We start from the raw sequence: 26,015 nt of genomic DNA, 5'->3' as shown, positions 1-26,015 counted from the left end.
TTTTAACAATGTTTTATAGTTTTTAGTGTATAAATACTTTACCTCCTTAAGTTTGTTTGTAAGTATTTTATTCTTTTTGATGCTATTGTAAATGGGATTGTTTTCTTAATTACCTTTTTGGATTGTTCATTGTTGATACATAGCAATGCAACTGTTCTTTGTTGATTTTTGTATCCTGCAATCCTGCTGAATTTGTTTATTCTAACAGTGTGTGTGTGTGTGTGTAATCTTCAGGATTTTCTACATATAAAATTATGTCCTCTGTGAACAGAGATCATTTTACTTCTTCCTTTCCGATTTGGATGCATTTATTTCTTCTTCTTACCTAATTGCTTTGGCTAGCATTCTCAGTCCTGTGTTGAATAGAAATGGCAAGAGAGGCATCTCCATTTTGTTCCTGATCTGAGAGCAGTAACTTTTAACTTTTCACCACTGAATATGATGTTAGCTGTAGGCTTTTAATATATGGCCTTTATTACATCGATGTGATTTCCTTCTATTCCTAGTTTGCTGAGAGTTTTTATCATGAAAGGTGTTGAATTTTGTCAAATGCTCTTTCTGTATCAATTGAGATGAGCATGAGGCTTTTGTCCTTCATTCTGTTATTGTGTTATGTTGATTGTATTTCATTTGTTGAACTATCCTTGCATTCCAGGCATAAGTACCACTTTCTTGTGATGTATAATCACTTAAGTGTGTTATTGAATTCCCTTTACTAGTATTATGTTGGGGAGTTTTGCATCCATAATCAAGGATATTGCTTTCTAGTTTTCTTTTCTTGTAGTATCTTTGTCTGATTTTGGTAGCAAGGTGATGCCAGCCTCATAAAATAAGTTTGTAAGTGTTTCCCCCCTCTTAAAGTTTTTGGAAGAGTTTGAGAAAGATTAATGTTCATTCTTCAAATATTTGGTAGAATTCTTCAGTGAAGTCATCTGGTTTGTGGGCCTTAAATTGGAGGATTTTGATTAGTGATTCAGTCTCCTTACTAGCTATAGGTTTGAACATACTTTTTATTGCTTCTTGATTCAGTCTTTGTGGGTTTTATGTTCTTAGAAGTTTATGCATTCCTTCATGGTTACCTAATTGGTGGGCTTATAATTGTTCATAGTAGTCTCTTATGATCCTTTTTATTTCTGTAGCGTCAGTTGTAATGCCTCCCCTTTCATTTTTTGCATCTTTTCCCTTTTGTATTAGTCTAAGGATTTGTCAGTTTTATTGATCTTTTAAAAAAACTCTTAGTTTCATTAATTTTTTTCCTATTTTTCATTTCATTTATTTTTGCTGTCATCTTTACTGTTCTGTCTTATGCTGTTGTTTAGTTTGATCTTCCTTTTCTAGTTCCTTGAGGTGTAAAGTTAGGTTGTTGACTTGAGATATTTCTTCTTATTTAATGTAGGTATTTACTGCTATCAGCTTCTCTTTTAGTACTTCCTTGGCTGCATCCCGTAAGTGTTGGTGCATTATGTTTTTGTCTTCATTTGTTCCAAGATATTTTCCAATTTCCCTTGTATTTCTTGTTTGAATGATTCGTTGGTTCAAGACTATGTTGTTTAATTTCCACATATTTGTGAGTTTTCCAGTTTTCCTTTTGTTGTTGATTTCTAGTTTTATTCCACGGTGGTCTGAGAAGATACTTGGTATGATTTCAATCATATTAAATTGGTTCAGACTTATTTCATCATCTAACATGATCTGTCTTGGAGAATATTCTGTGTGCCTATCAGAAGAATGTATATTCTGTTCTTACTGGGTGGAATGTTCTATGTAGGTTTGTTGGATCCATTTGGTTTATAGTGTTGTTCAAATCTTGTTTCCTTATTGAGCTTCTGTTTGATCTGTTATTGAAAGTGAAGTATTGAAATCACCTACTATTACTGTTACTGCCTATTTTCCCTTTCAGTTCTGTTAACTCATATATGTGGGTGCTCCAGTGTTGGGTGCATATATATTTATAACTTTTCTATATTCCTGGTGAATTGACACTTTTATCATTATATCATCTCCTTCTTCTGTGACTTTTTTTTGACTAAAAGTATAATTTGTCCAATATAAGTATGGTCACCACCATTCTCTTTTTGTTATCATTGGATGGAATATCTTTTCCATATTCAGCCTGTGTATTTCCTTATACCTAACTAGAATCTTTTATAGACAGCATATAGTTGGATCCTTTTTTTAAAATCCAGTCAGCCACTCAGTGGCTTTTGATTGGGGGACTCCTGGTAGTGATTGACTTATTTTACTACTAAATTTTGTTTTCTCTAAGTCTTATAGTTATTTTGTCTCTTTTCCTCTCTTATAGCCTTCCTTTGTGTTTTGTTGATTTCTTTTTTGTAGTGATGTGCCTTGATTCTCCTATTTTCTTCTGTGCTTCTGTCGAGTGTGTGTGTGTGTGTGCGCGCACGCGTGTGCACACACCAAACGGGAATGGCACAAATCATCTTATAGCAGTCTGCTTTAAAATGGTAACAACTTAGGTATGCCTGGGTGGCTCAGTCAGTTAAGTATCCGACTCTTGATTTCAGCTCAGGTCTTGATCTCGTGGTTGTGAGTTCAAGCCCTGCATTGGGCTCTGCACTGAGCATGAAGTCTACTTAAAATAAATGAATTCGTTAATGAAAGAAAGAAAGAATAAAAACTTAACCTCAATCACCTAAAAAACTCCACTTCTTTATGTCTCCCTCCCCCACCATATGGGGATAACACTTTGTTACTGATGTTGCAGGTTTCACCTTCTTACATATTTTTTTAAGTTTTTATGTATTTATCTTGAAAGAGACAGAGACAGTGTAAGTAGGGGAGGGGAAAAGAGAGAGGGAGAGAGAGAATCCCAAGCAGGGTCCACACTATCAGTGCAGAGCCTGATGCGGGACTCAAACTCACAAAACCATGAGATTACGACCTGAGCAGAAATCAAGAGTCGGACGCTTAACCAACTGAGCCACCCAGGTGCCCCTCACCTTCTTAGAGTTTTAACCATTGACACAGTTTCATGTTATTTTTATGCTTATAGCTTTTAAAATCTATTGTCAGTATGAAGAGTGATTTATGCATCACTATCCAGTATCATGGGCTTCTGTATCCATCTGTATATATACCTTTAGCAGACCTTTCTATTTTCATGTGCCTGTGTGTTACTGTATTGTGCCCTTTTGTTTAAACTTGAAAGGTTCCCCTTAGTAATTCTTACGAGACAGTTCTAGTGATGATGAACCCACTCAGCCTTTGTTTAGCTGGAAAGTCTTTACTTCTCCTTAATTGTTGAAGTACAGTTCTGCCAGGTACGGTATTCTTGTTGGCACTTCTCCTTCAGTGCTTTGTAGGTACCGTGCCACCTTCTGTTCTTCAGTGTCTCTGCTGAGAAATCCATTGGTGGTGTTGTGGGAGCTCCCTTGTACACGACAAGGTGCTTTTCTCTTGCTACTTTCAAGATTCTGTTTTTGCCTTTGAATTTTGACAGTTTGAATATAATGTGTGTCAGTGTGGGCCCCTTTGGGTTCCTCTTAGGTGGGGGCTTTTTGAGCTTTCTGAATTTGGGTGTCCATTTTCATCCTCAGATTTGCTAAGTTTGGGGCCATTCTTCAAATAAGTTCTCTGCTCCCCATAATGCACATTTTGGTGTGTTGAATGTTTTCTGTAAATCCCACATGCTTTTTTCCATTTTATTCTTTTTTCTTTTTGTTCTTCTGATTGATAATTTCAAATGACTCATCCATAAGTTTCCCATTTCTTTCCTCAGCCTGATCAAATCTGCTGTGAACACGCCTAGTGAATTTTTCAATTCAGTTATCTTATTCAGTTCCAGAACTTGTTTGGTTCTTTTTATAGGTTCTCTTGGTTGATACTCTCATGCATCATTTTCCCGATTTAGTTTATTCATCTGTGTTCTCTTGTAGCACATTGAACTTCACTAAGGTGATCATTTTTTAGTTCTTTGTTAGCAAATTCATAGATCTCCACTTCTTTCTTTAGGTTCTGTTTCTGGGGATTTTTCCCCCCACTTATTTGGGTTATGTTTTCTTGTTTCTTCTAGTGCCTTGTTATTTTTTGCTGTGTTGTGTACATTTAAAAAGCAGCCACCTCTCCTGGTCTTTACATACCGGCTTTGTACAGGCTTTGTACCTTCACCAGTCAGCCTGGGCAGTCCCTCAGTTCTGGTGGTCCCTCAGTCCTTTCTGAGAGATGTATCTTTGGGCTTGTGCATGTGATTTGCCAACTGGAGAGATTTGCTTCTTTCTTTCTTAGGAATCTGTAATCTCCGAAGACTAGAGCTCTCTGCAACAGGCTGCTGAGCTCTTTTTTGGTCTCTGTGACCAAAGGCATCCAAACTATTTCGGTTCCCACCATTGTCATACTTCAGGTGACACAGAAACCATTCCAAATGATGGATAATGTTCTTGCTCTTCTCTCCCCCCGCCCTCCCCCACCCCCGCAACCAAAAGGGAAGGCATGAGCTGGGCCATTTTTCCTGATCCCCTGTCCGCAGCATTGCCAGTTCTGTCGCTGTAGAAAGCCATTGGACTTTGTTCTCCACGGCAGTCAGGCATCTGAAGTATGTTGGTTCCGTTAGCGTTCCAAATCAGGCGAGGTGGAAAGGGGTCCCTTGGGCAGCCCCCCGAAAAGCCATGACATTGGACATACGTTGCACTCTTCTCTTTCCCAAGGGAGAAACCACGCACGGAGCTTCTTGGCTCAACCAAGCTGTGCTGGCTTGGGAGAAGGGCTGTTGAAGTTGATAGGAGACAGCTTTTCTCACCTGTTTCAGTATGACTGTTCTTGACTTAGAACTTGCCTGCGACTTAATTGGTTTCTGAAATTGTCACAAGGCTTTTTTGGCCATATATAGTTACTAAGTTGGTTTCCCTGTGGGGGAGTCTGGTGTGGGGGGCTTCCTATTCCACTATCTTGCCGATGTTACTAGACATACCTTTTAACAGTCTTGATGAGAACTTCTACAGAGATCTATATTCAGACATACGGGCCTTCTCTTGTGTAGCGCTTAGTTCGGTCCCCTTCTTCTGAGGGACTTTGCCTCCTCATGGATTTACCCCAAGAAAGAAACCATTTTGTAACGACCTGTCACTCATACCAGGTATTTATTACTTCCGGCGGAAAGCACACACTCACACTCCAGTATCCTTCTGCGCCGAGGCAGCATCGGGGCTTAGCTGCTGTCCCGCTGCCGCATAGCACTGTGGCTCTGCCGTTCGGCCACGAGCGTGCCGAACTGGGAGACTCGGAGGCTTTTGTCCTGATGACGGACCGGAACCACTTTGTGTGGGTGAGCTTTGTAAGTGTTTGAGGGACCAGACTTGTGGCTACCAGTCCGGCTGGCTTCTCGCCGCCTGTTGGCTAGTCCGGACGTGTGACACGATTATCCCTCTGGTTGTCAGCGGGCAGGGAGGGGCTGGCTTGCCGGTCATCCGATGACCACACTAGTGGCAGGACAGTAAAGGGTGAACACGGGCCGTGAGCCTTTCCTGCGTCTCACGCCTTCACCTGTGGGCGTGGCTCGTATCCGGAAGTTCAGGTAACCATGTCCCTGAAGGTTTAGGGGAAAATATTTGCTGTTCTCTTTTGCTGAGACTCTGTCCGGTATTTTTTTTTTTCTTTTTTTAGCCTGAGAAAAGGCTGCACGCTAGCCAGGCCGTCTTCTTCGGAACGGTATATGCCAAATCGTGGTTTGTTGATGTGCTAAGCAAATGAAACACACCTTTCAAAATCCTTTGTATGATACCTAGTATGATCCTTTTTTTTTTTTTTTTTCCTGCTGTAGACAAAAAGTAGAATCTAAAATCTGTAAGGAAGCCATCAAAAAATTTCATGCTCATATGGAAGAAGAACTCCTCAAAATGGTAAGCTCACAGACCATAAGTTTGTCGGTCTGAATTGTTTTTGCCAGTCGCGGGGCAGCATACAGTTAGTTATCTAAGAAAAGATTGCGGTGTGGTAAAGAACTCACTCGAACTATTCGTGTTTCACATGTGGTCTTTAAATGTGATATCTGGTAAGTTAATAAACAGTTTAATTTTGGAAAACACACAAGTATGTATTTTTTTTCTTTTGTGCAGCTTAAAGACATCCAGACGTCGAAAACCCTGAAAAGGAAGAACACGAAGGTATATCCCTCGTGTGATTAGAAGCACACGGTCATATAGAACTCTGGCATGTGCAGGGTTAAGAAAAGCCGTGACTCCTTCGATTTTTAGGACCTTCAGTTTGTAGATGTTTTTTTTAGTCAGGCTTGTATCGGGTTGATTTGTGGTTGGGTCCTACTAATGCGTGCTAAGGGATGGGGATCCTAACTTGCCTAAAATGGCCATCAAGCCCAAAATGACACTTACAAGGTATTAAGTTGTTACTAGTTATTAAGTATTAAGTAATATATATGTATTGCTTTTGTGGCTGTCAAAGAAATAAAACCTTATGGAATAAAGAACTGTCCCATGTCCCACGTAGAGGGACAGCCTGGGAAGAATACAGCATTAAGGGTTAGGCGACCTCCGTTCTCGTCCTGGTTCTGCTGTTTTGATGTCGTACCACCTTCTTGCAAACTCTAGCACTAGGTGTGTGAGGAGAAGCAAGCCCATGAACACCAGTGTGCGGCTGGACCAGATGACCTCTGAGCTCTAAGCCTGCAGGAATCCAGGACTGAAGAGCAGCCCCCTCTACATTTCTAATAGAAATAGACTTGAAATGTATATTCATTTCAGTGATTACAAGCCTTTGTTGGGTTTTTTCCCTCAGTTTTATTTTCTTATCGGTCAATTCCGCATGGCTTCCAAGCCCCTGGGAATGGTCCAGCCGTGGATCTGGTAGTCACTAAAGGTGATGGCTGAGATAATAAAATTTGTTCTATGGAAGTATTCTTTCTTAGATACAGGTTGTATCAGGACACTCTCCTGCTTCAGTATTTCCCTAGTGTACCCAGATAAAATCCAGACTCCTTACCCAGTAGCTCACAGGGTAGTGAAGATCTGGCCCCCACTTCCTCCTCAGAATTGTCCTGGGCTAGATACCCTATTTCCCAGAGTTCCCTGTTCTTTTTCTCCATAGCACATGACAGGTTGTAGTTACCTGCTGTTCATATGTAATGTCTGTCTTCCCCTTAGACCGAAGCTCCGCGAGGGGGAGGATGCAGTCTCTTTCCCACTGTTTTTCTAGACTCTGGTACAGTGTACATAGCGGTGCTCAAACACTGAGGGAGTTATTTTAACAAATTATTGTATTACTTTAGATTATTTCAGATATTGAGAAGAAAAGGCAGCGTTTGCTCGAACTCCAGGATGAACTGCTCCGGTAAGATAACGTCAGACTCCTCTGAGAACTTAGCTGCAAGGATTGAATCACAGTACATCACGTGGGGCTGTGAAAATCTGCCGTATTACCTTGAAATCCCAGGTTTTCTTTGTGCCCGGAAGCTCAGTGAAGGTAGGTTATGTGGCTGAGTAGAAGCTTTTAGCAAAGAAGAGTTCAGCCTTCATCTGTCTGCTATCAGCTCTCTCAACTCCAGCCCGAGAGGTGGCCCAGTTACAGATGAAGCGCATGGACTTTGGCACGAGACTGCCTGGGTTCGAATCCAGGGTCTGCCACTTACTGGCTGTGCAACCTCCCGGTGCCTCAGCGCCTCCTTGGTAAACGAGCACAATACCTGCCCCTCCCGGGGTGTTGAGAGAATTCGGTGAATAAATACACACCACGCGCCTCGCAGTGGCCGGCATTCAGTAAGTGCTGCGTAAGTGTTACCGGCTTGTGTTCGTGTTCTTGTTGGCGTAGCCCTCCTGTGAACCTGTCCCCACGTGTGGGGCCGGGAACACAGTCGGGGCTGTCCCCATGTGTGGCTACGAAGCCTGGGGTTTGCTGCCGCCGACAGTCAACCAGCTCGTAGTTGTGGGTGGTCTTCTGTGCGACGGGACCGTCGTGTGAGCTGAGGGCTGTGGGAGAGCAGTGGCCAGAGAAGCAGATCTCCTCTCTGCTCTTTGTAGGCGTTTTAAAATAGGGCGAGAAAGTGGTATTATCGGAAAAGATGGCCTACAATTATAGTACCAAGTTTTAAAGGAGAGAATGCCAGAAGTCTAGGAGAGGGTGGGATTGGGTGTCCAGCTCACTGTTCTCCAGTCCAGTCTGTGGGCAGGTGCTGGCCCTTGGCGGAGCGTCTGCTCACTCAGGCCCAAAGAAAATAGCACTTAAGCTTCCTGTGCGTGCCGCTCACTGTCTGAAATGCTTTATGTATTAGCTCCTTATCGTGGTCCTGGGAGGTGGGTTATTATGGCAGGATAGTGAGAATCAGACCTCTTACAGACCAGCGCCTCTGGTTCCTTTTCTAGATACAATTCTAGAAGTCGAAAAGTATGTCTTGAGAAGGCATAGAAACCTGCAGTGTATCATTATTCTTTTTTTTTTTTTTTTTTTTTTCTTTCAAAGGTTTTATTTTTTTATTTTTTTATTTTTTAATATATGAAATTTACTGTCAAATTGGTTTCCATACAACACCCAGTGCTCATCCCAAAAGGTGCCCTCCTCAATACCCATCACCCACCCTGTCCTCCCTCCCACCCTGCCCTCCCTCCCACCCCCCATCAACCCTCAGTTTGTTCTCAGTTTTTTAACAGTCTCTAATGCTTTGGCTCTCTCCCACTCTAACCTCTTTTTTTTTTTTTTTTTTTCCTTCCCCTCCCCCATGGGTTTCTGTTATGTTTCTCAGGATCCACATAAGAGTGAAACCATATGGTATCTGTCTTTCTCTGTATGGCTTACTTCACTTAGCATCACACTCTCCAGTTCCATCCATGTTGCTACAAAAGGCCATATTTCATTTTTTCTCATTGCCACGTAGTATTCCATTGTGTATATAAACCACAGTTTCTTTATCCATTCATCAGTTGATGGACATTTAGGCTCTTTCCATAATTTGGCTATTGTTGAGAGTGCTGCTATAAACATTGGGGTACAGGTGCCCCTCTGCATCAGTACTCCTGTATCCCTTGGATAAATTCCTAGCAGTGCTATTGCTGGGTCATAGGGTAGGTCCATTTTTAATTTTCTGAGGAACCTCCACACTGCTTTCCAGAGCGGCTGCACCAATTTGCATTCCCACCAACAGTGCAAGAGGGTTCCTGTTTCTCCACATCCTCTCCAGCATCTATAGTCTCCTGATTTCTTCATTTTGGCCACTCTGACTGGCGTGAGGTGGTATCTGAGTGTGGTTTTGATTTGTATTTCCCTGATAAGGAGCGACGTTGAACATCTTTTCATGTGCCTGTTGGCCATCCGGATGTCTTCTTTAGAGAAGTGTCTATTCATGTTTTCTGCCCATTTCTTCACTGGGTTATTTGTTTTTCGGGTGTGGAGTTTGATGAGCTCTTTATAGATTTTGGATACTAGCCCTTTGTCCGATGTGTCATTTGCAAATATCTTTTCCCATTCCGTTGGTTGCCTTTTAGTTTTGTTGGTTGTTTCCTTTGCTGTGCAGAAGCTTTTTATCTTCATAAGGTCCCAGTAATTCACTTTTGCTTTTAATTCCCTTGCCTTTGGGGATGTGCCGAGTAAGAGATTGCTACGGCTGAGGTCAGAGAGGTCTTTTCCTGCTTTCTCCTCTAAGGTTTTGATGGTTTCCTGTCTCACATTCAGGTCCTTTATCCATTTTGAGTTTATTTTTGTGAATGGTGTGAGAAAGTGGTCTAGTTTCAACCTTCTGCATGTTGCTGTCCAGTTCTCCCAGCACCATTTGTTAAAGAGACTGTCTTTTTTCCATTGGATGTTCTTTCCTGCTTTGTCAAAGATGAGTTGGCCATACGTTTGTGGGTCTAGTTCTGGGGTTTCTATTCTATTCCATTGGTCTATGTGTCTGTTTTTATGCCAATACCATGCTGTCTTGATGATGACAGCTTTGTAGTAGAGGCTAAAGTCTGGGATTGTGATGCCTCCTGCTTTGGTCTTCTTCTTCAAAATTACTTTGGCTATTCGGGGCCTTTTGTGGTTCCATATGAATTTTAGGATTGCTTGTTCTAGTTTCGAGAAGAATGCTGGTGCAATTTTGATTGGGATTGCATTGAATGTGTAGATAGCTTCGGGTAGTATTGACATTTTGACAATATTTATTCTTCCAATCCATGAGCAGGGAATGTCTTTCCATTTCTTTATATCTTCTTCAATTACCTGCATAAGCTTTCTATAGTTTTCAGCATACAGATCTTTTACATCTTTGGTTAGATTTATTCCTAGGTATTTTATGCTTCTTGGTCCAATTGTGAATGGGATCAGTTTCTTCATTTGTCTTTCTGTTGCTTCATTGTTAGTGTATAAGAATGCAACTGATTTCTGCACATTGATTTTGTATCCTGCAACTTTGCTGAATTCATGTATCAGTTCTAGCAGACTTTTGGTGGAGTCTATCGGATTTTCCATGTATAATATCATGTCATCTGCAAAAAGCGAAAGCTTGACTTCATCTTTGCCAATTTTGATGCCTTTGATTTCCTTTTGTTGTCTGATTGCTGATGCTAGAACTTCCAGCACTATATTAAACAGCAGCGGTGACAGTGGGCATCCCTGTCGTGTTCCTGATCTCAGGGAAAAAGCTCTCAGTTTTTCCCCGTTGAGGATGATGTTAGCTGTGGGCTTTTCATAAATGGCCTTTATGATCTTTAAGTATGTTCCTTCTATCCCGACTTTCTCAAGGGTTTTTATTAAGAAAGGGTGCTGGATTTTGTCAAAGGCCTTTTCTGCATCGATTGACAGGATCATATGGTTCTTCTCTTTTTTTTTGTTAATGTGATGTATCACGTTGATCGATTTGCGAATGTTGAACCAGCCCTGCATCCCAGGAATGAATCCCACTTGATCATGGTGAATAATTCTTTTTATATGCTGTTGAATTCGATTTGCTAGTATCTTATTAAGAATTTTTGCATCCATATTCATCAGGGATATTGGCCTGTAGTTCTCTTTTTTTACTGGGTCTCTGTCTGGTTTAGGAATCAAAGTAATACTGGCTTCATAGAATGAGTCTGGAAGTTTTCCTTCCCTTTCTATTTCTTGGAATAGCTTGAGAAGGATAGGTATTATCTCTGCTTTAAATGTCTGGTAGAACTCCCCTGGGAAGCCATCTGGCCCTGGACTCTTATTTGTTGGGAGATTTTTGATAACCGATTCAATTTCTTCGCTGGTTATGGGTCTGTTCAAGCTTTCTATTTCCTCCTGATTGAGTTTTGGAAGAGTGTGGGTATTTAGAAATTTGTCCATTTCTTCCAGGTTGTCCAATTTGCTGGCATATAATTTTTCATAGTATTCCCTGATAATTGTTTGTATCTCTGAGGGATTGGTTGTAATCATTCCATTTTCATTCATGATTTTATCTATTTGGGTCATCTCCCTTTTCTTTTTGAGAAGCCTGGCTAGAGGTTTGTCAATTTTGTTTATTTTTTCAAAAAACCAACTCTTGGTTTCGTTGATCTGCTCTACAGTTTTTTTAGATTCTATATTGTTTATTTCTGCTCTGATCTTTATTATTTCTCTTCTTCTGCTGGGTTTAGGCTGCCTTTGCTGTTCTGCTTCTATTTCCTTTAGGTGTGCTGTTAGATTTTGTATTTGGGATTTTTCTTGTTTCTTGAGATAGGCCTGGATTGCAATGTATTTTCCTCTCAGGACTGCCTTCGCTGCATCCCAAAGCGTTTGGATTGTTGTATTTTCATTTTCGTTTGTTTCCATATATGTTTTAATTTCTTCTCTAATTGCCTGGTTGACCCACTCATTTGTTAGTAGGGTGTTCTTTAACCTCCATGCTTTTGGAGGTTTTCCAGACTTTTTCCTGTGGTTGATTTCAAGCTTCATAGCATTGTGGTCTGAAAGTATGCATGGTATAATTTCAATTCTTGTAAACTTATGAAGGGCTGTTTTGTGACCCAGTATATGATGTATCTTGGAGAATGTTCCATGTGCACTCGAGAAGAAAGTATATTCTGTTGCTTTGGGATGCAGAGTTCTAAATATATCTGTCAAGTCCATCTGATCCAATGTATCATTCAGGGCCCTTGTTTCTTTATTGACTGTGTGTCTAGATGATCTATCCATTTCTGTAAGTGGGGTGTTAAAGTCCCCTGCAATGACCACATTCTTATCAATAAGGTTGCTTATGTTTATGAGTAATTGTTTTATATATCTGGGGGCTCGGGTATTTGGCGCATAGACATTTATAATAGTTAGCTCTTCCTGGTGGATAGACCCTGTGATTATTATATAATGCCCTTCTTCATCTCTTGTTACAGCCTTTAATTTAAAGTCTAGTTTGTCTGATATAAGTATGGCTACTCCAGCTTTCTTTTGGCTTCCAGGAGCATGATAAATAGTTCTCCATCCCCTCACTCTCAATCTAAAGGTGTCCTCAGATCTAAAATGAGTCTCTTGTAGACAGCAAATAGATGGGTCTTGTTTTTTTATCCATTCTGATACCCTATGTCTTTTAGTTGGCGCATTTAATCCATTTACATTCAGTGTTATTATAGAAAGATATGGGTTTAGAGTCATTGTGATGTCTGTATGTTTTATGCTTGTAGTGATGTCTCTGGTACTTTGTCTCACAGGATCCCCCTTAGGATCTCTTGTAGGGCTGGTTTCGTGGTGACAAATTCCTTCAGTTTTTGTTTGTTTGGGAAGACCTTTATCTCTCCTTCTATTCTAAATGACAGACTTGCTGGATAAAGGATTCTCGGCTGCATATTTTTTCTGTTTAGCACACTGTAGATATCGTGCCAAGCCTTTCTGGCCTGCCAAGTTTCAAAAGAGAGATCAGTCACGAGTCTTATAGGTCTCCCTTTATATGTGAGGGCACGTTTATCCCTTGCTGCTTTCAGAATTTTCTCTTTATCCTTGTATTTTGCCAGTTTCACTATGATATGTCGTGCAGAAGATCGATTCAAGTTACGTCTGAAGGGAGTTCTCTGTGCCTCTTGGATTTCAATGCCTTTTTCCTTCCCCAGTTCAGGGAAGTTCTCAGCTATAATTTGTTCAAGTACCCCTTCAGCACCCTTCCCTCTCTCTTCCTCCTCTGGGATACCAATTATGCGTATATTATTTTTTTTTAGTGTATCACTTAGTTCTCTAATTTTCCCCTCATACTCCTGGATTTTTTTATCTCTCTTTCTTTCAGCTTCCTCTTTCTCCATAACTTTATCTTCTAGTTCACCTATTCTCTCCTCTGCCTCTTCAAGCCGAGCCATCGTGGATTCCATTTTGTTTTGCAATTCGTTTAAAGCGTTTTTCAACTCCTCGTGACTGTTCCTTAGTCCCTCGATCTTTGTGGCAAGAGATTCTCTGCTGTCCTGTATACTGTTTTCAAGCCCAGCGATTAATTTTATGACTATTATTCTAAATTCACTTTCTGTTATATTATTTAAATCCTTTTTGATCAGTTCATTAGCTGTTGTTATTTCCTGGAGATTCTTCTGAGGGGAATTCTTCCGTTTGGTCATTTTGGAGAGTCCCTGGCGTGGTGAGGACCTGCAGTGCACTTCCCCTGTGCTGTGGTGTATAACTGGAGTTAGTGGGCGGGGCCGCAGTCCGACCCGATGTCTGCCCCCAGCCCACCGCTGGGGCCACAGTCAGACTGGTGTGTGCCTTCTCTTCCCCTCTCCTAGGGGCGGGATTCACTGTGGGGTGGCGTGTCCCGTCTGGGCTACTTGCACACTGCCAGGCTTGTGTTGCTGGGGATCTGGCGTATTAGCTGGGGTGGGTAGGCAAGGTGCACGGGGGCTGGAGGGGCAGGCTTAGCTCGCTTCTCCTTAGGTGATCCACTTCAGGAGGAGCCCCGTGGCAGCGGGAGGGAGTCAGATCCGCTGCCGGAGGTTTGGCTCCGCAGAAGCACAGAGTTGGGCGTTTGCGCGGAGCGAGCAAGTTCCCTGGCAGGAACTGGTTCCCTTTGGGATTTTGGCTGGGGGATGGGCGGAGGAGATGGCGCTGGCGCCTTTGTTCCCCGCCAGGCTGAGCTCTGCCGTCCGGGGGCTCAGCAGCTCTCCCTCCCTTTGTCCTCCAGCCTTCCCGCTTTCCGAGCAGAGCTGTTAACTTATGACCTCCCAGACGCTAAGTCGCGCTTGCTGTCGGAACACCGTCTGTCCGGCCCCTCCGCTTTTGCCAGCCAGACTCGGGGGCTCTGCTTGGCCGGCGAGCCGCCCCTCCGCCCCGGCTCCCTCCCGCCAGTCCGTGGAGTGCGCACCGCCTCGCCGCCCTTCCTACCCTCTTCCGTGGGCCTCTAGTCTGCGCTTGGCTCCAGAGACTCTGTTCTGCTAATCCTCTGGCGGTTTTCTGGGTTCTTTAGGCAGGTGTAGGTGGAATCTAAGTGATCGGCAGGACGCGCTGTGAGCCCCGCGTCCTCCTACGCCGCCATCTTCCGGAACCCCCCTGTATCATTATTCTAACTTCACGTGTGGAAAACCCCAAGGCCGAGGGAGGTAACCTACCCCCAGTCCCACCCCCAGGAAGTCGGGGCCAGGATCTCATGGGTACAGACTGCCTCCGCACCCCGCCCTCCTGCCCCAGCCAGCTTGCCCACAGTGCTGCATTTGTTCAGCAGACACCACTGTGAAAAAGTAACTCTAATATCCTTCTAGAAAAATCCTTTTATCTTTGAGAGAATAAAAAATCGGCAGCCTCCTCCCCCGCCTTTATTTGTCCATAAAATCCAAGTTACCGTTTTTACTTTCCAGGGTAAGAAAGAAGACACTGAAAGATATAGTGGTTTACCTATACATTTTCCATCCAGGCACTTGGATGATTTTTCCACTGGTTTTATTGGATATTGGAAAATGGACAAGGCTGTGATGAGGGGAAGGGGCGAAGGAAAGACCTTTTTCCCTGCCGTTGCTGTTGACCCACGCGGCCTCTCTCCTCCCACCTGAGGCTATGACTCGTTAACCAAACTGTCTTAATTCAGTGGTTCCCAACAATATGACTGGACGGGTTTTAGGATCTAGAAGACCTCTTCGTCTGTGGATGTCACTTCTAATTCTTCATCGTGTACTGTGTTTCAGAGTTTTGTCTGTATTTTAAATTGAAATCTAGACTCTGTCCCACATTCGTAATTTCAGAACTGAAGATACCTGTAAAGATCTAGCCCCCCCTCACAGCATGGTCTTACCTCGCTCTGTCTACCTGCGTCCTCAGTCTCCTACACCCTGGGCTGTTACACTTCATGACGTGCCATTCATACGTGGGGAAATATTTTCTGTTGTTGTAGGTTAGAGCCACAGATGAAACAACTACAAATAAAATACGTCGAGCTTGAGGAGAGAAAATCTTCCCTTAGGAATGCAGCGTGTTTCTTATCTAACTTAAAACAGCTTCATCGAGATTATTCAGATACTCGAGAGAAAGAACCACATGTAAAAGAAACGGTAACATCGATTTTTATTTTTCACTGTGATTGAGAAGAGAGGGCATTTGCCTGTTGAGGATTAGCAGCTCTGAGGAGAAAGGTGGATGCAACATTACAGTCGGCCTGCAGAGCAGCAGTAGACTTCACTTCTAAATTGAGGTTTTTTTACACCAATCTAAAAGCCTTAAGCTTTTTTGTGTATTAGATACGGACATGGAATGCTTTTCAATTTCTGTTTTCTGTGCCCACACACACTTGGCCCAAAGCTTGCTTGGAGTTGGGGATTTGGTTACTAACTTGGAGACATCCTGAGACACTGAATTTGAGCATAACTGGTGAAAACAGATGTGGCAACTGTACTTGGCTTGGAACACGAGTGTACTAACCTGTCCTGTGTTTGTCCCGCGGGCCTTCTGTACTCTTGCAGCATCTGTCTCCCTTTAGGGAAAGTAGGTATTTGGGTTTATGTCCTACTTCTTTTCCTAAACCAGAAATCTAACACCAAATGTTAGTTCTTCCCTCTCTCGCCTCCCTGAGAGCAGGCGCCCCATGGTAGCTTGAACACAGCAGGCTCTCAAATATCTGTGAAATTGAATTCCCCAGTAATAGGGTATGTGGTAGTCTAGAAACAACTGCATTATTAGGTGGGTGGTAGCAATCGTCTGATGGCTTTTCTGCTCAAAGCTGCTCTTTTCATTACTAAGAAAAACCCCTTGAAAACGTGATTTTAAACAAACTGTCATAAGTGTGACAGACTGGAAGAGGACTTTAGTCACTCATCCTTAGATACAAGTTACAACATGGAGCCTGGCTTAGTCATTTCAAAATCACGAGTTTATGTTGGGTTGTCTAATTTTGTCTTCAGTTTTTCTACGTGATTAATTTTTCCCTCGTGAACTTTCATGGGCCTGGTATTTTCATTCCATTAGTTCTTCCAGGAAAAGTCCATCTGCCTTATAGTTTTCTGGGTTTAAAACCGGCATGAGATCAAGCAGACTTGCCCAAACCCAGTCTCAATCTGTACCAGGAAGTGATTTTGTTGTACATGATTTAGATGCCACAGTTCTTGGAACTTTTTCCGGGATGAGATCAGCCTAAAACTTTCTAGAGAGGGGTCCCTTGTAACCTTACTAATTATGCCCTAAGGAAAAGGATTAAACCTTTTCCTGATCATAATGGTCCTAGTTTGAAAAATGAAAGTCGTGGACAGCTCTATTCAGCAAGGAGCTGTATAACAGACAGGGTTATAAAAGTTTGTTATACTTAATCCAAATAATTTGCTTTCGACAGTATGATTCATCCAGCCTTCCAGCTCTGTTAGTTCAGGCAAGAACCCTTTTAGGAGCTGAGACCCATCTGCAAAACATCAACCATCAATTAGAGAAGCTCCTTGACCGGAAATGAAGCCAGCCGACTAAAACATGCCGAATAGAAGGATCAGTCAGTCCCCTGCTGCAGCCTGTGGTCTTCCGATCCATACTTTTGTAAATAAAAACTCCCTGAAAAGTTAACTTGTCTACTTGTTTGGGCTGGTTTGTCACCAAAATTTAGTACTTTGTTCATGGTCCTTTAATTTGACTGCATTAAGTGGCAACAGTGTGATTAGTTATCTAATGTCTTGAGTAACACGACTTAAAACGTTGACACCTGATCAGAGGCGGACAGAAAGCTCTGCCCTGAGTAGCACAGGGAGGTGTTCTAAGACGGGCGCCGAAGACCCTGAACTCCCCTCCTCCGCTGGCCACGCAGAGTCTGCACCTACATAGAGAGCAGCTCCTCCTGCACCACTGAGGACTGATGGAACAGCTTCTGCACGATGCTAGAGGGACACCTTCCCCACCCCCAAGTGCTGGCCGGCAGCAGGGAGGAATAGCACTGAGGCCTACATGCACGCTCGCCAGTCCTGGGGCACAGCAAAAAAAAAAAACAGAAACCCAAAACACCGATTTAAAGGACAAATGGACTGTAAGCAAAGGAAACGCACTTATTAAGCTTAGCACATCCACCAAGCTGCTGAAGAACTGCTAAAACTCTCCGGGGCCGAAGGGCTGATGGGCACCATTGTTTACTTTCCCTTCCACCTTGACGGCCAGACAGGAGCCGGGCCCAGGCACTCCACTCTTCTGAGGACTGGCCCAGTGAGCCCGGGGCCTCCAGCCCACAGCGGTTCCAGGGCAGGCCTGCACCTGCCCCAGCCGCCCCACCGGCACCGCCTCGGCACCACGTGCAACCGGACCCCCTCAGCCTGGGGCCACTCCGGCCCCAGCCATCTCCCTGGAGAACACGGACACCCTGGCCTGTGCCTACTGCCGCAGTCCTGCCAGGGCACAGGGCACCCCGGGGCCGCCCAGCCAGCCTCAGCTGTCCCGCCAAGAACTCTAAGTGACTATCGTTTGGAAATAGACTGCTGTAGGGGCACCTGGATGGCTCAGTCGGTTAAACATCCAGACTTCAGCTCAGGGCATGATCTCGCGGTTCGTGAGTTCAAGCCCTGCCGCGAGATCATGACCTGCATCCCATCTGAGCTGTCAGCACGGAGCCTGCTTCAGATCCCGTGTCTGCCTCCCTCTCTGCCCCTCCCCTGCTCGCGCTCTCTCTCACAAAAATAAACATTAAAAAAACTTTCAAATAGACTGCTATATATGTAGATCAATACATACAAACCTCACGATAACCACAAACCAAAAACCTCTAAGACAGCGAAAAGAACCTAAACACTAAAGAAAACCATCAAACCACAAGGGAAGAGACGAAGAGAAAGTACAGAGAAGCACAAAAACAACCAGAAAACAATTAACAAAATGGCAATAAGTACATACCTATTGATAATTAAAAGTGAATGGACTAATGCTCCAGTCATAAGACACAGTGTAGCTAAATGGATCAAGGAAGTGACCCATGTATGTGCTGCCTATACTTCAGACCTAAACACAAAGTGAAGGGATGGAAAAAGATATTCCATGCAAAGGGAATGAAAAGTGATACTTCTATTAACTAAAATGGACTTTAAACTATAACAAAAGATAAGGGCATTACATTATGATTCAGGGTCAATACAAGAAGAGGATATATAACATTTATAAACATCTATGTACCCAACCCAGAAGCACCTAAACACATAAAGCAAATGTTAACAAAGGGAGAAATTGACAATATAATAATAGTATGGGACTTTAATACCCCCACTTAAACTAATGGATTGAACAGAAAGACAAAACCAATAAGGAAACATTGGCCTTACCACATTAAACCAGATGGACTTAATATATACAGAACATTTCATTGCAAAACTATAGAATACACATTCTTTTCAAGTGCACATGGAGTATTCCCCAAGAAATAAATCAGGGAAACAAATCCTATTAACCATATTCTCTGATTACAACAGTATAAAACTAGAAACCAGTTACAAGAAGAAAACTTGAAAAAATACAAACACAGAGCATAAACAGCATGCTACTGAACAATACAGAAATCAAAGGAAATTAAAAAATACCATGGGACAATAAAAATGGAAACAACTTTCCAAAAATCTGGGACACAACAAAAGCAGTTCTAAGAGGGAATTTCATACGGATACAGGCCCACCTCAAGAAACAAAACTCCCAAGTCATCGAACTTTATACCTAAAGGAACTAGAAAAAGACCAAGCAAAGCCCAAAGTTAGCAGAAGGAAGGAAATAATAAAGAGCAGAGGGAAAAATAAATGAAATAGAGACTAAACCAACAACAACAACAAAAACAATTAAAAAAGATCAGTGAAAGTGAAGCTGGTTTTTTTAAAAGATAAAAATTAATAAATCTCTAGCCAGACTCATTAAGAAAAAGAGAGGGCTCAAATGAATAAAGTCAGAAATGGAAGAGGAGAGGGTACAACTGACATCACGGAAATTCAAAGGCTCATGAGATTACTATGAATAATTATACACCAACAAATTGGACAACCTACAAGTGGATAAATTCCTAGAACACACAATCTTCTAAGACTGAATCACTAAGAAATAGAAAATCTGAATATATCAATTACAAGTAATGAAACAATCAGTAATTTAACTCCTCCCCCCCAAAAAGTCCCAAGACCAAGTGGCTTCACAGGTGAATTCTACCAAACATTTAAAGAAGTAGTACCTGTTCTTCTCAAATTGTTCCAAAAACTTGAAGGAATGCTTCCAAATTCATTTTACGAGGCCAGCATAAACTGAGGACCAAAACGAAAGACACCATTAAAAAAAAAAAAAGTTATAGGCCAATTTACCTCATGAACATAGATACAAAAGTCTTCAACAAAATATCAAGCCAAATGTAATAATATATTAAAAGGACCTTTACTAATGATCAAGTGGGTTTTATTCTAGTGATGCAAGGATGGTTCATCTGCAAATCAACATGATACACCACGTTAACAAAAGACAAAAATCAAATGATTATTTCAATGGATGCAGAAAAAGCATTTGACAAAATTTGACATCCTCAACATACTTCCAGGAACGTATCTCAACATAATAAAGGCTATATATAACAAACCCACAGCAAACATCATATTCGAGAGTGAAATGCGAAAAGCTTTTTTCCTCTAAGATCAGGAACAACACAAGGATGCCCACTCTCACCTTTTACTCAACATAGTATTAGAATCCTAGCCACAGCAGTTAGGCATGAAAAAGAAATACAAGGCATCCAAGTTGGAAAGGAAGAAGTAAAATGGTCACTATTTGCAGATGACCTAATACTACATAAAGAAAACCCTCAAGACTCCACCAAAGAAACTGTTTGAATAAATGAATTCAGTAGAGTTGCGGGATACAAAATTAAGTTTCTGTGCACTAATATTAAGCTATCAGAAATTAAGAAAACAATCCCATTTACAATTGCATCAAATAGAATAAAATACCTGGAAATAAATTTAAGGTGAAAGACCTATAAGACTCTATGAAACACTGATGAAAGAAATTGAAGAGGACACAAATAAATGTAAGGATACCCTTGATCATGGACTAGAAGAAGTAATATTGTTAAAATGGCCATACTACCCAAAGCCATCTACATATTCAATACAATCCCTATCAACATGCCAATGGCATTTTCACAGAACTAAAATAAGAATCCTAAAATTAGTATGGAACCGTAAAAAACCTTCAATAGTCAAAGCAGTCTTGAGAAGGAAGAACAAAGCTGAAAGGGTCCTGTTCCCTGATTTCAAACTGTACTATAAAAGCTGCAGTAATCAAAACAGTATGGTAATTGCACAGAAACAGAGACAGATCAATGAAATAGCTCAGAAAAAGACCCATTCACAGCTGCTGTGGCCTCTTCTTTAGTTCAGAAGGGGAACATAAGGGAGAGTGAGATAGGAAGAAAATATAGGCTATTCAATTAATGTGGTCCATCAATCTATGACAGACGAGGCAACAATATACTAATGGAGAAAGACGGTCTCTTCAATAAATGGTGCTGGGAAAACTGGACAGCTACATGCAAGAGAATGAAGCTAGACCACTATCTTACAACATGTAGAAAAATTCAAAATGGATTAAAGACCTGAACATAAGATGTGAAATCATAAAACTCCCAGAAGAAAACACTGGCAGTTGGCCCTGTGACATCAGCCTTATGAATATTTTTGAACTAGTCTCTTTAGGCAAGGGCAACAAAAGCTTTGAAATAAACAAGTAGGATTATATCAGACTCAAACAACAAAATGAAAAGGCAACCTACTGAAATGGAGAAAATATCTGCAAGTCATATATCTTACAATAAGGGATTGATATCCAAAACATTAAAAAAAAAAAAAAAAAAACTTACACAACTTAATATAAAAATTTTTTTTGAACGGGCAAGGAATTTGAATAAACATTTTTCCAAAGCAGATACGCACATAGACAACAGCCACATGAAAAGATGGCGCAACAGCACACTAGTCCTTAGAGAAATGCAAATCAAAACCACAATGGGTATTACTTCAGACCCATCAGATTGCTATTATGAAAAAGGATAAACAGCAAGTGTTGGTGAGGATGTAGAGAAAAGGAAACCCTCATGCACTGTTAGTGGGAATGTAAGTTGGGGCAGCCACCGTGGAAAACGGTACGGAGGTTCCTCAAAAAATTAAAAACAGAAATAGCATGTGATACAATCATTCCACTTCTGGGTATTTACCTGAAGAAAATGAAAACACTAATTCAAAAGAATGTATGTACCTACGTTTATTGAAGCATTATTTATAACAGCTAAGACATGGAAGCAACCTAAGTGTCCACCGATAGATGAATAAAGAAAATGAGGTACACACACATGTACACACACACACGCATGCACACTGAAATATCACTCAGCCATAAAAAAGAATAAAAACTTGCCATTTGTAACAACATGGATGGAACTAGAGTATATTATGCTAAGTGAAATAAGTCAGACAAAATTCCATATGATTTCACTTTCACGTGGGATCTAAAAATAAAGCAGAACAGACGCACAGATACAAGAAATTGTTGGTTACCAGAAGGAGGGGTGAAGACGACTAAGAGCTACAAACGTCCAGTTACAAAATAAGTCATGAGGGGGGTGCTTGGTTGGGTCAGTTGGTTGAGTATCTGACTCTTGAGATTTCATCTCAGGTCATGACCTCCCGGTTCATGGGATCGAGTCCCACACTGGGCTCTGTGCCGACAGCATGGAGCCTGCTTGGGATTCTCTCTCTCTCTTCCCCTCCCAGACTGACTCACTCTCTCTCAAAATAAATAAACTTAAAAAGTCATGAGGATGTGATGTGCAGTACAGAGAATAGAATCAATAATATCGTACTAACTTTGTGTGATAACAGATGGTAACTAGACTTATCATGGGGATCATTTTGTAATGTATAAAGATATCAAATCACTATAATATACACCTGGATATACTGTAGGTCAATGATACCTCAATTTAAAAAAATTTTTTAATAAGAGTTTTAACATAAATAAACATGCAAAATTAAGCTGATATGAACATATACCAACTCTGGTCAGTTACGATTTCAAAGCTAATTTTCAATAAAACTGGCTTACTTCAGTAAAACACAAATGAGAAGCAGAGTGATAAAACTTAGTTGATACAGACGGTTTTAATAAAAAGTTACTATAACTTAATATATTTATGTTACTAAACCACCTTCAGGCAAAATTACAGCCTACTTATATACCAGTCCAGAGTTAATTACTCTTGCAATACTTGCAAAATTAGTTCATCAGGAATTTCATCCACTCCACTATAATAACTGAGAAGACCATTCTCTGCAGCTTCTGCTAATTCAGCATCTTCGGTAGCTTCCAAAAAATAAGCATCATCAATGCCATTATCCCAGTCAGCATCGGAAGCTACACCTTTTGACAATGTACTAGATGGTGGTTTATGAGGATTCTCGGTTTCACTGTTCATTGTTTCAGTCGCTGTGAACTCTTCTTCCTTTAGTTCAAAGGGGGAAAATAAGGGAGAGGGAGATAGGAAGAAAGTACAGGCGATTCAATGAGAATATGTGGTGATTTCACTAAACAGTCGATCTATGTTAAAGTACTAAGTACAAAACCAGTTCTTGAACAGATACTAAAATAAATATGCTGGATGATATGGTCTTCAATACAGTCACCATGGGAATGAGTTCATTAATTCAAATGTTGCTGCCACTGTAACTCAGACACTTAACACTCTAAATTTGGAAACGCCCACGATTCCTCTGGTACATTCTTTTCAGTATCCACAGATGGGATTGGAACAATCGTAGATGGAGTTTTTTAAAAAGCAGACAGTGTAGCTCAAGCCAAATTAGAAAATACACCTGCTATCTTAAAAGATTTAAAAGACTTGTTATCCTTTTATCTTGTTATAAAGAATTTTAAGAATTAAGAACATGAATTTAAAAAACTGCTATAAATAGTTGAGACAATTGTCAAGATAGGGCTATACAGATTTGTGTATTAGATAACAGTATTGTTATGTACATTTTCTGAGTTTTAAAATTTTACCATATTTAAGAGTATCCTTATTCTCTAGTAATATACTTAAATGAAGATACAGGGTTTTTTGTTTTTTGTTTTTTTAAGATATAGGGTTTTGATGGCTGCAACTTCAAGAGATCTGTTGTGGACTGTTACCCCAAATTCATAAATTGAAATCCAAACCCCCAATATCATGGTATTAGGAGGGAGGCCTTTGGGAAGTGATTAAGCACGAGGGTGCAGCCCTTATGACTGGGATTAGAAACCTTACAAAAGGGACCCCAGAGAGCTCTTTCATCCCTCTGACATGCGAGGACTTGTCACAGACTCTGAGTCTGGAGTTCTCTCTTGTCCAGCAAGAGAGCAGATGCAGAATTGAATACGAGAGAGGCTAATGTCCAGGAGGAGAAAGAGCCCCGAGTAAGGGACCTAGCTCCGTATTTATTAGGATTAGAAGGCTCACGTATGTGATAGACATGCAGAAAGAAACAATAATGCAGTAACCATTAACTCCTGTGTGAGACAAAAGGGGTTTTTGAAGATGTGTGGGGTTAGGGTCAAGACAAATCAAAATCTGGACACCGAGCAGACAGCTGTTTACTGCAGGTGCCAGGCACCACATGTGTTTATCTTAACTTTTCTAGGGGCTAAGACAGACAGAGCATGCTACCTCAGGGTTAACAAGGTGTTTTTCTCAATAATTAGCCCTGGGTGCTTTCACCCTGTGGCAGCTTTCCACCTCTACCTGTTCTCCTATGCTTTCGTCCTGTGGAAGCGGCTTTGTGCCCTAAGCCTTGTTAACTAGTGGTGCAAGCTCAGAGAATTTTTAAACTTATCCCCCACAAGGATTCAGCGAGAAGGTGGCTCTCCATAACCCAGGAAGCCAACCAGACACCAAATCTGCCAGGGCCTTGACCTTAGACTTCCAGGCCTCCAGAACTGTGAGAAATAAACTTCTGTTGCTGATAAGCCATCCAGTCAGGGACACCTGGGTGGCTCAGTTGGTTAAGTGTCCAACTCTTGTTTTCAGCTCAGGTCACGATCTCACGGTTTTGTGAGTTCGAGCCCCACGTCGGGCTCTGCTGAGAGCGCAGAGCCTGCTAGGGATTCTCTTTCTCTCTGCCCCTCCCCCACTTGCACTCTCTCTCAAAAATAAGTAAAAACTAAACAACAACAACAAAAAGCCACCCAGCCTGTGGTATTCTTTATAGTAGCCTAAAATGACTAAGACAAAATTCATCAAAAATGTGTATGCGTACAGTAGAGGGAGAAACACAAATGTAACCAATATTAACAAAGGGCAACTCTAGGTGAAGAGAGAGTTTGTTGTCCTTGTACAACATTTCTATAGGACAGTTACCAACACTCGGTAACAGAAATACAAATAGTAAATCTGAAAGAAGTTCAGCTTCCTTAAGACTGTAAGAAATGTAAACAAAAACAACTGAAATACCACTTTTGGCCAAATAGGTTGGTAAAGGTCAAAGGTAAAAATAAACAATGTTGGCAAAGGTGTAAACAGGTGCTCTCTTAAATTGTGAAGCCTAATTTTGTATCATTTTTATTGGTACCAACTGGTAATACATACTACTGAAAACATTTGTGATAGCTGAAGTAGGAAAAAAAGGCTCTAACATAGTACGCATACTATGACTTTAAAAATATACACGGGAGCACCATAAATAGAAATTTCTGGAAGACCTATGCCAAAGCACTTACATCTGTTATCTCTGAGTGGTCAAATTATATGTGAGGAGGGGTTTTTCCCCTTTGGCTTTTCATGTATTTTCTAATTTTTTCTCAGAGTGAATGTGAATTATTTGGGCAAATAAAGGTTTTTAACAGGAAAACGTTAATTTGGCAATCTAGCAATATCTACCAAAATTAAAAATGTATACACTCTTTGACACAATTTACTTCCAGAAATTCTCCGTACAGAAAGAGTTGTTTAAAGAAACACAGAGATGAGTATTTTGGTACACTTTGTAAAACGAAACACGAGAAACTCGTTAACTGTCTGGGAGTGGTTGACTAGGTATCTATACAATTTCTTCCGCGGCAGTGACGGTGAGGTGCATCCTACCAGGTACGTGCTCACAAGGCACAATCACTACGGCACGCTCCTAAGTGAAAACTAAGTACTGCAGAGTGTGTTTAAAGGCTATGTGGACACGTCTGAACACTACTAACAGCTCATGGATACTGTTGTACCAAGAACTGATTACTAATGAGAAAGAAACTAAAACCTGCACTTACCTCCTTGAGCAGAAACAGGAGACCAACTTCAGCAGGTAATGGAAAACCTGAACAAGACAAAGAGTCAAACTGTTTTATATAGACCTCCTATTTTCACTTGGTATAAATATAAAAATTAACAACTCACAGTCCGATTTGAAGTTTTCTGCTTTACATACAGGGTCATGACATTTTTGATACCAAACTTCATTTTTCAGATCAACCAAAATCCTTTATATTGAAAAAAATAGAAAGGAAAAAGAGTTACAACTTGATTCCCAGACTGGATGGAAAACAAAATTCATCTACATGCTGCTTACCAGAGATGTGCCTAACTAAGACTTAAAGATGCAGACAAGGTAAAAAGTAGAAGCATTGAAATAAATATACACCACCCAAAAGAAAACTGTGGTTGTCAAAGATAGCACACAAGATGGACTTTA

General features: G+C 41.3%; 2 protein-coding genes across 8 annotated transcripts in view; one reads left to right on the top strand and one right to left on the bottom strand.

Annotated features, from left to right (window-relative positions):
* Positions 1 to 16,878, top strand: part of CENPU (centromere protein U) — a 48,628-nt gene extending 31,750 nt beyond the window's left edge. For both annotated transcript variants that reach the window (XM_042934291.1, XM_042934292.1), the window contains 5 exons: positions 5,777 to 5,855; positions 6,072 to 6,119; positions 7,238 to 7,299; positions 15,230 to 15,386; positions 16,658 to 16,878. In XM_042934291.1, the coding sequence (XP_042790225.1) occupies positions 5,777 to 5,855; positions 6,072 to 6,119; positions 7,238 to 7,299; positions 15,230 to 15,386; positions 16,658 to 16,771 (460 nt within the window). In that variant the 3' untranslated portion in view covers positions 16,772 to 16,878. The remainder of the gene's footprint in view (positions 1 to 5,776; positions 5,856 to 6,071; positions 6,120 to 7,237; positions 7,300 to 15,229; positions 15,387 to 16,657) is intronic.
* Positions 16,879 to 22,283: 5,405 nt separating this feature from the next.
* PRIMPOL (primase and DNA directed polymerase) overlaps positions 22,284 to 26,015 on the bottom strand; it is a 52,866-nt gene continuing 49,134 nt past the window's right edge. For all 6 annotated transcript variants that reach the window (XM_042934283.1, XM_042934285.1, XM_042934286.1 and 3 more), the window contains 3 exons: positions 25,721 to 25,803; positions 25,594 to 25,640; positions 22,284 to 22,807 (listed from right to left, as the gene is read on the bottom strand). In XM_042934283.1, the coding sequence (XP_042790217.1) occupies positions 22,559 to 22,807; positions 25,594 to 25,640; positions 25,721 to 25,803 (379 nt within the window). In that variant the 3' untranslated portion in view covers positions 22,284 to 22,558. The remainder of the gene's footprint in view (positions 22,808 to 25,593; positions 25,641 to 25,720; positions 25,804 to 26,015) is intronic.

Source organism: Panthera leo, chromosome B1 (assembly GCF_018350215.1).
Source record: "Panthera leo isolate Ple1 chromosome B1, P.leo_Ple1_pat1.1, whole genome shotgun sequence".
NCBI classification, from domain to species: domain Eukaryota; kingdom Metazoa; phylum Chordata; class Mammalia; order Carnivora; family Felidae; genus Panthera; species Panthera leo.
Note: the sequence above shows the minus strand (reverse complement) of the source record. Positions and strands in the feature narration are given on the sequence as shown.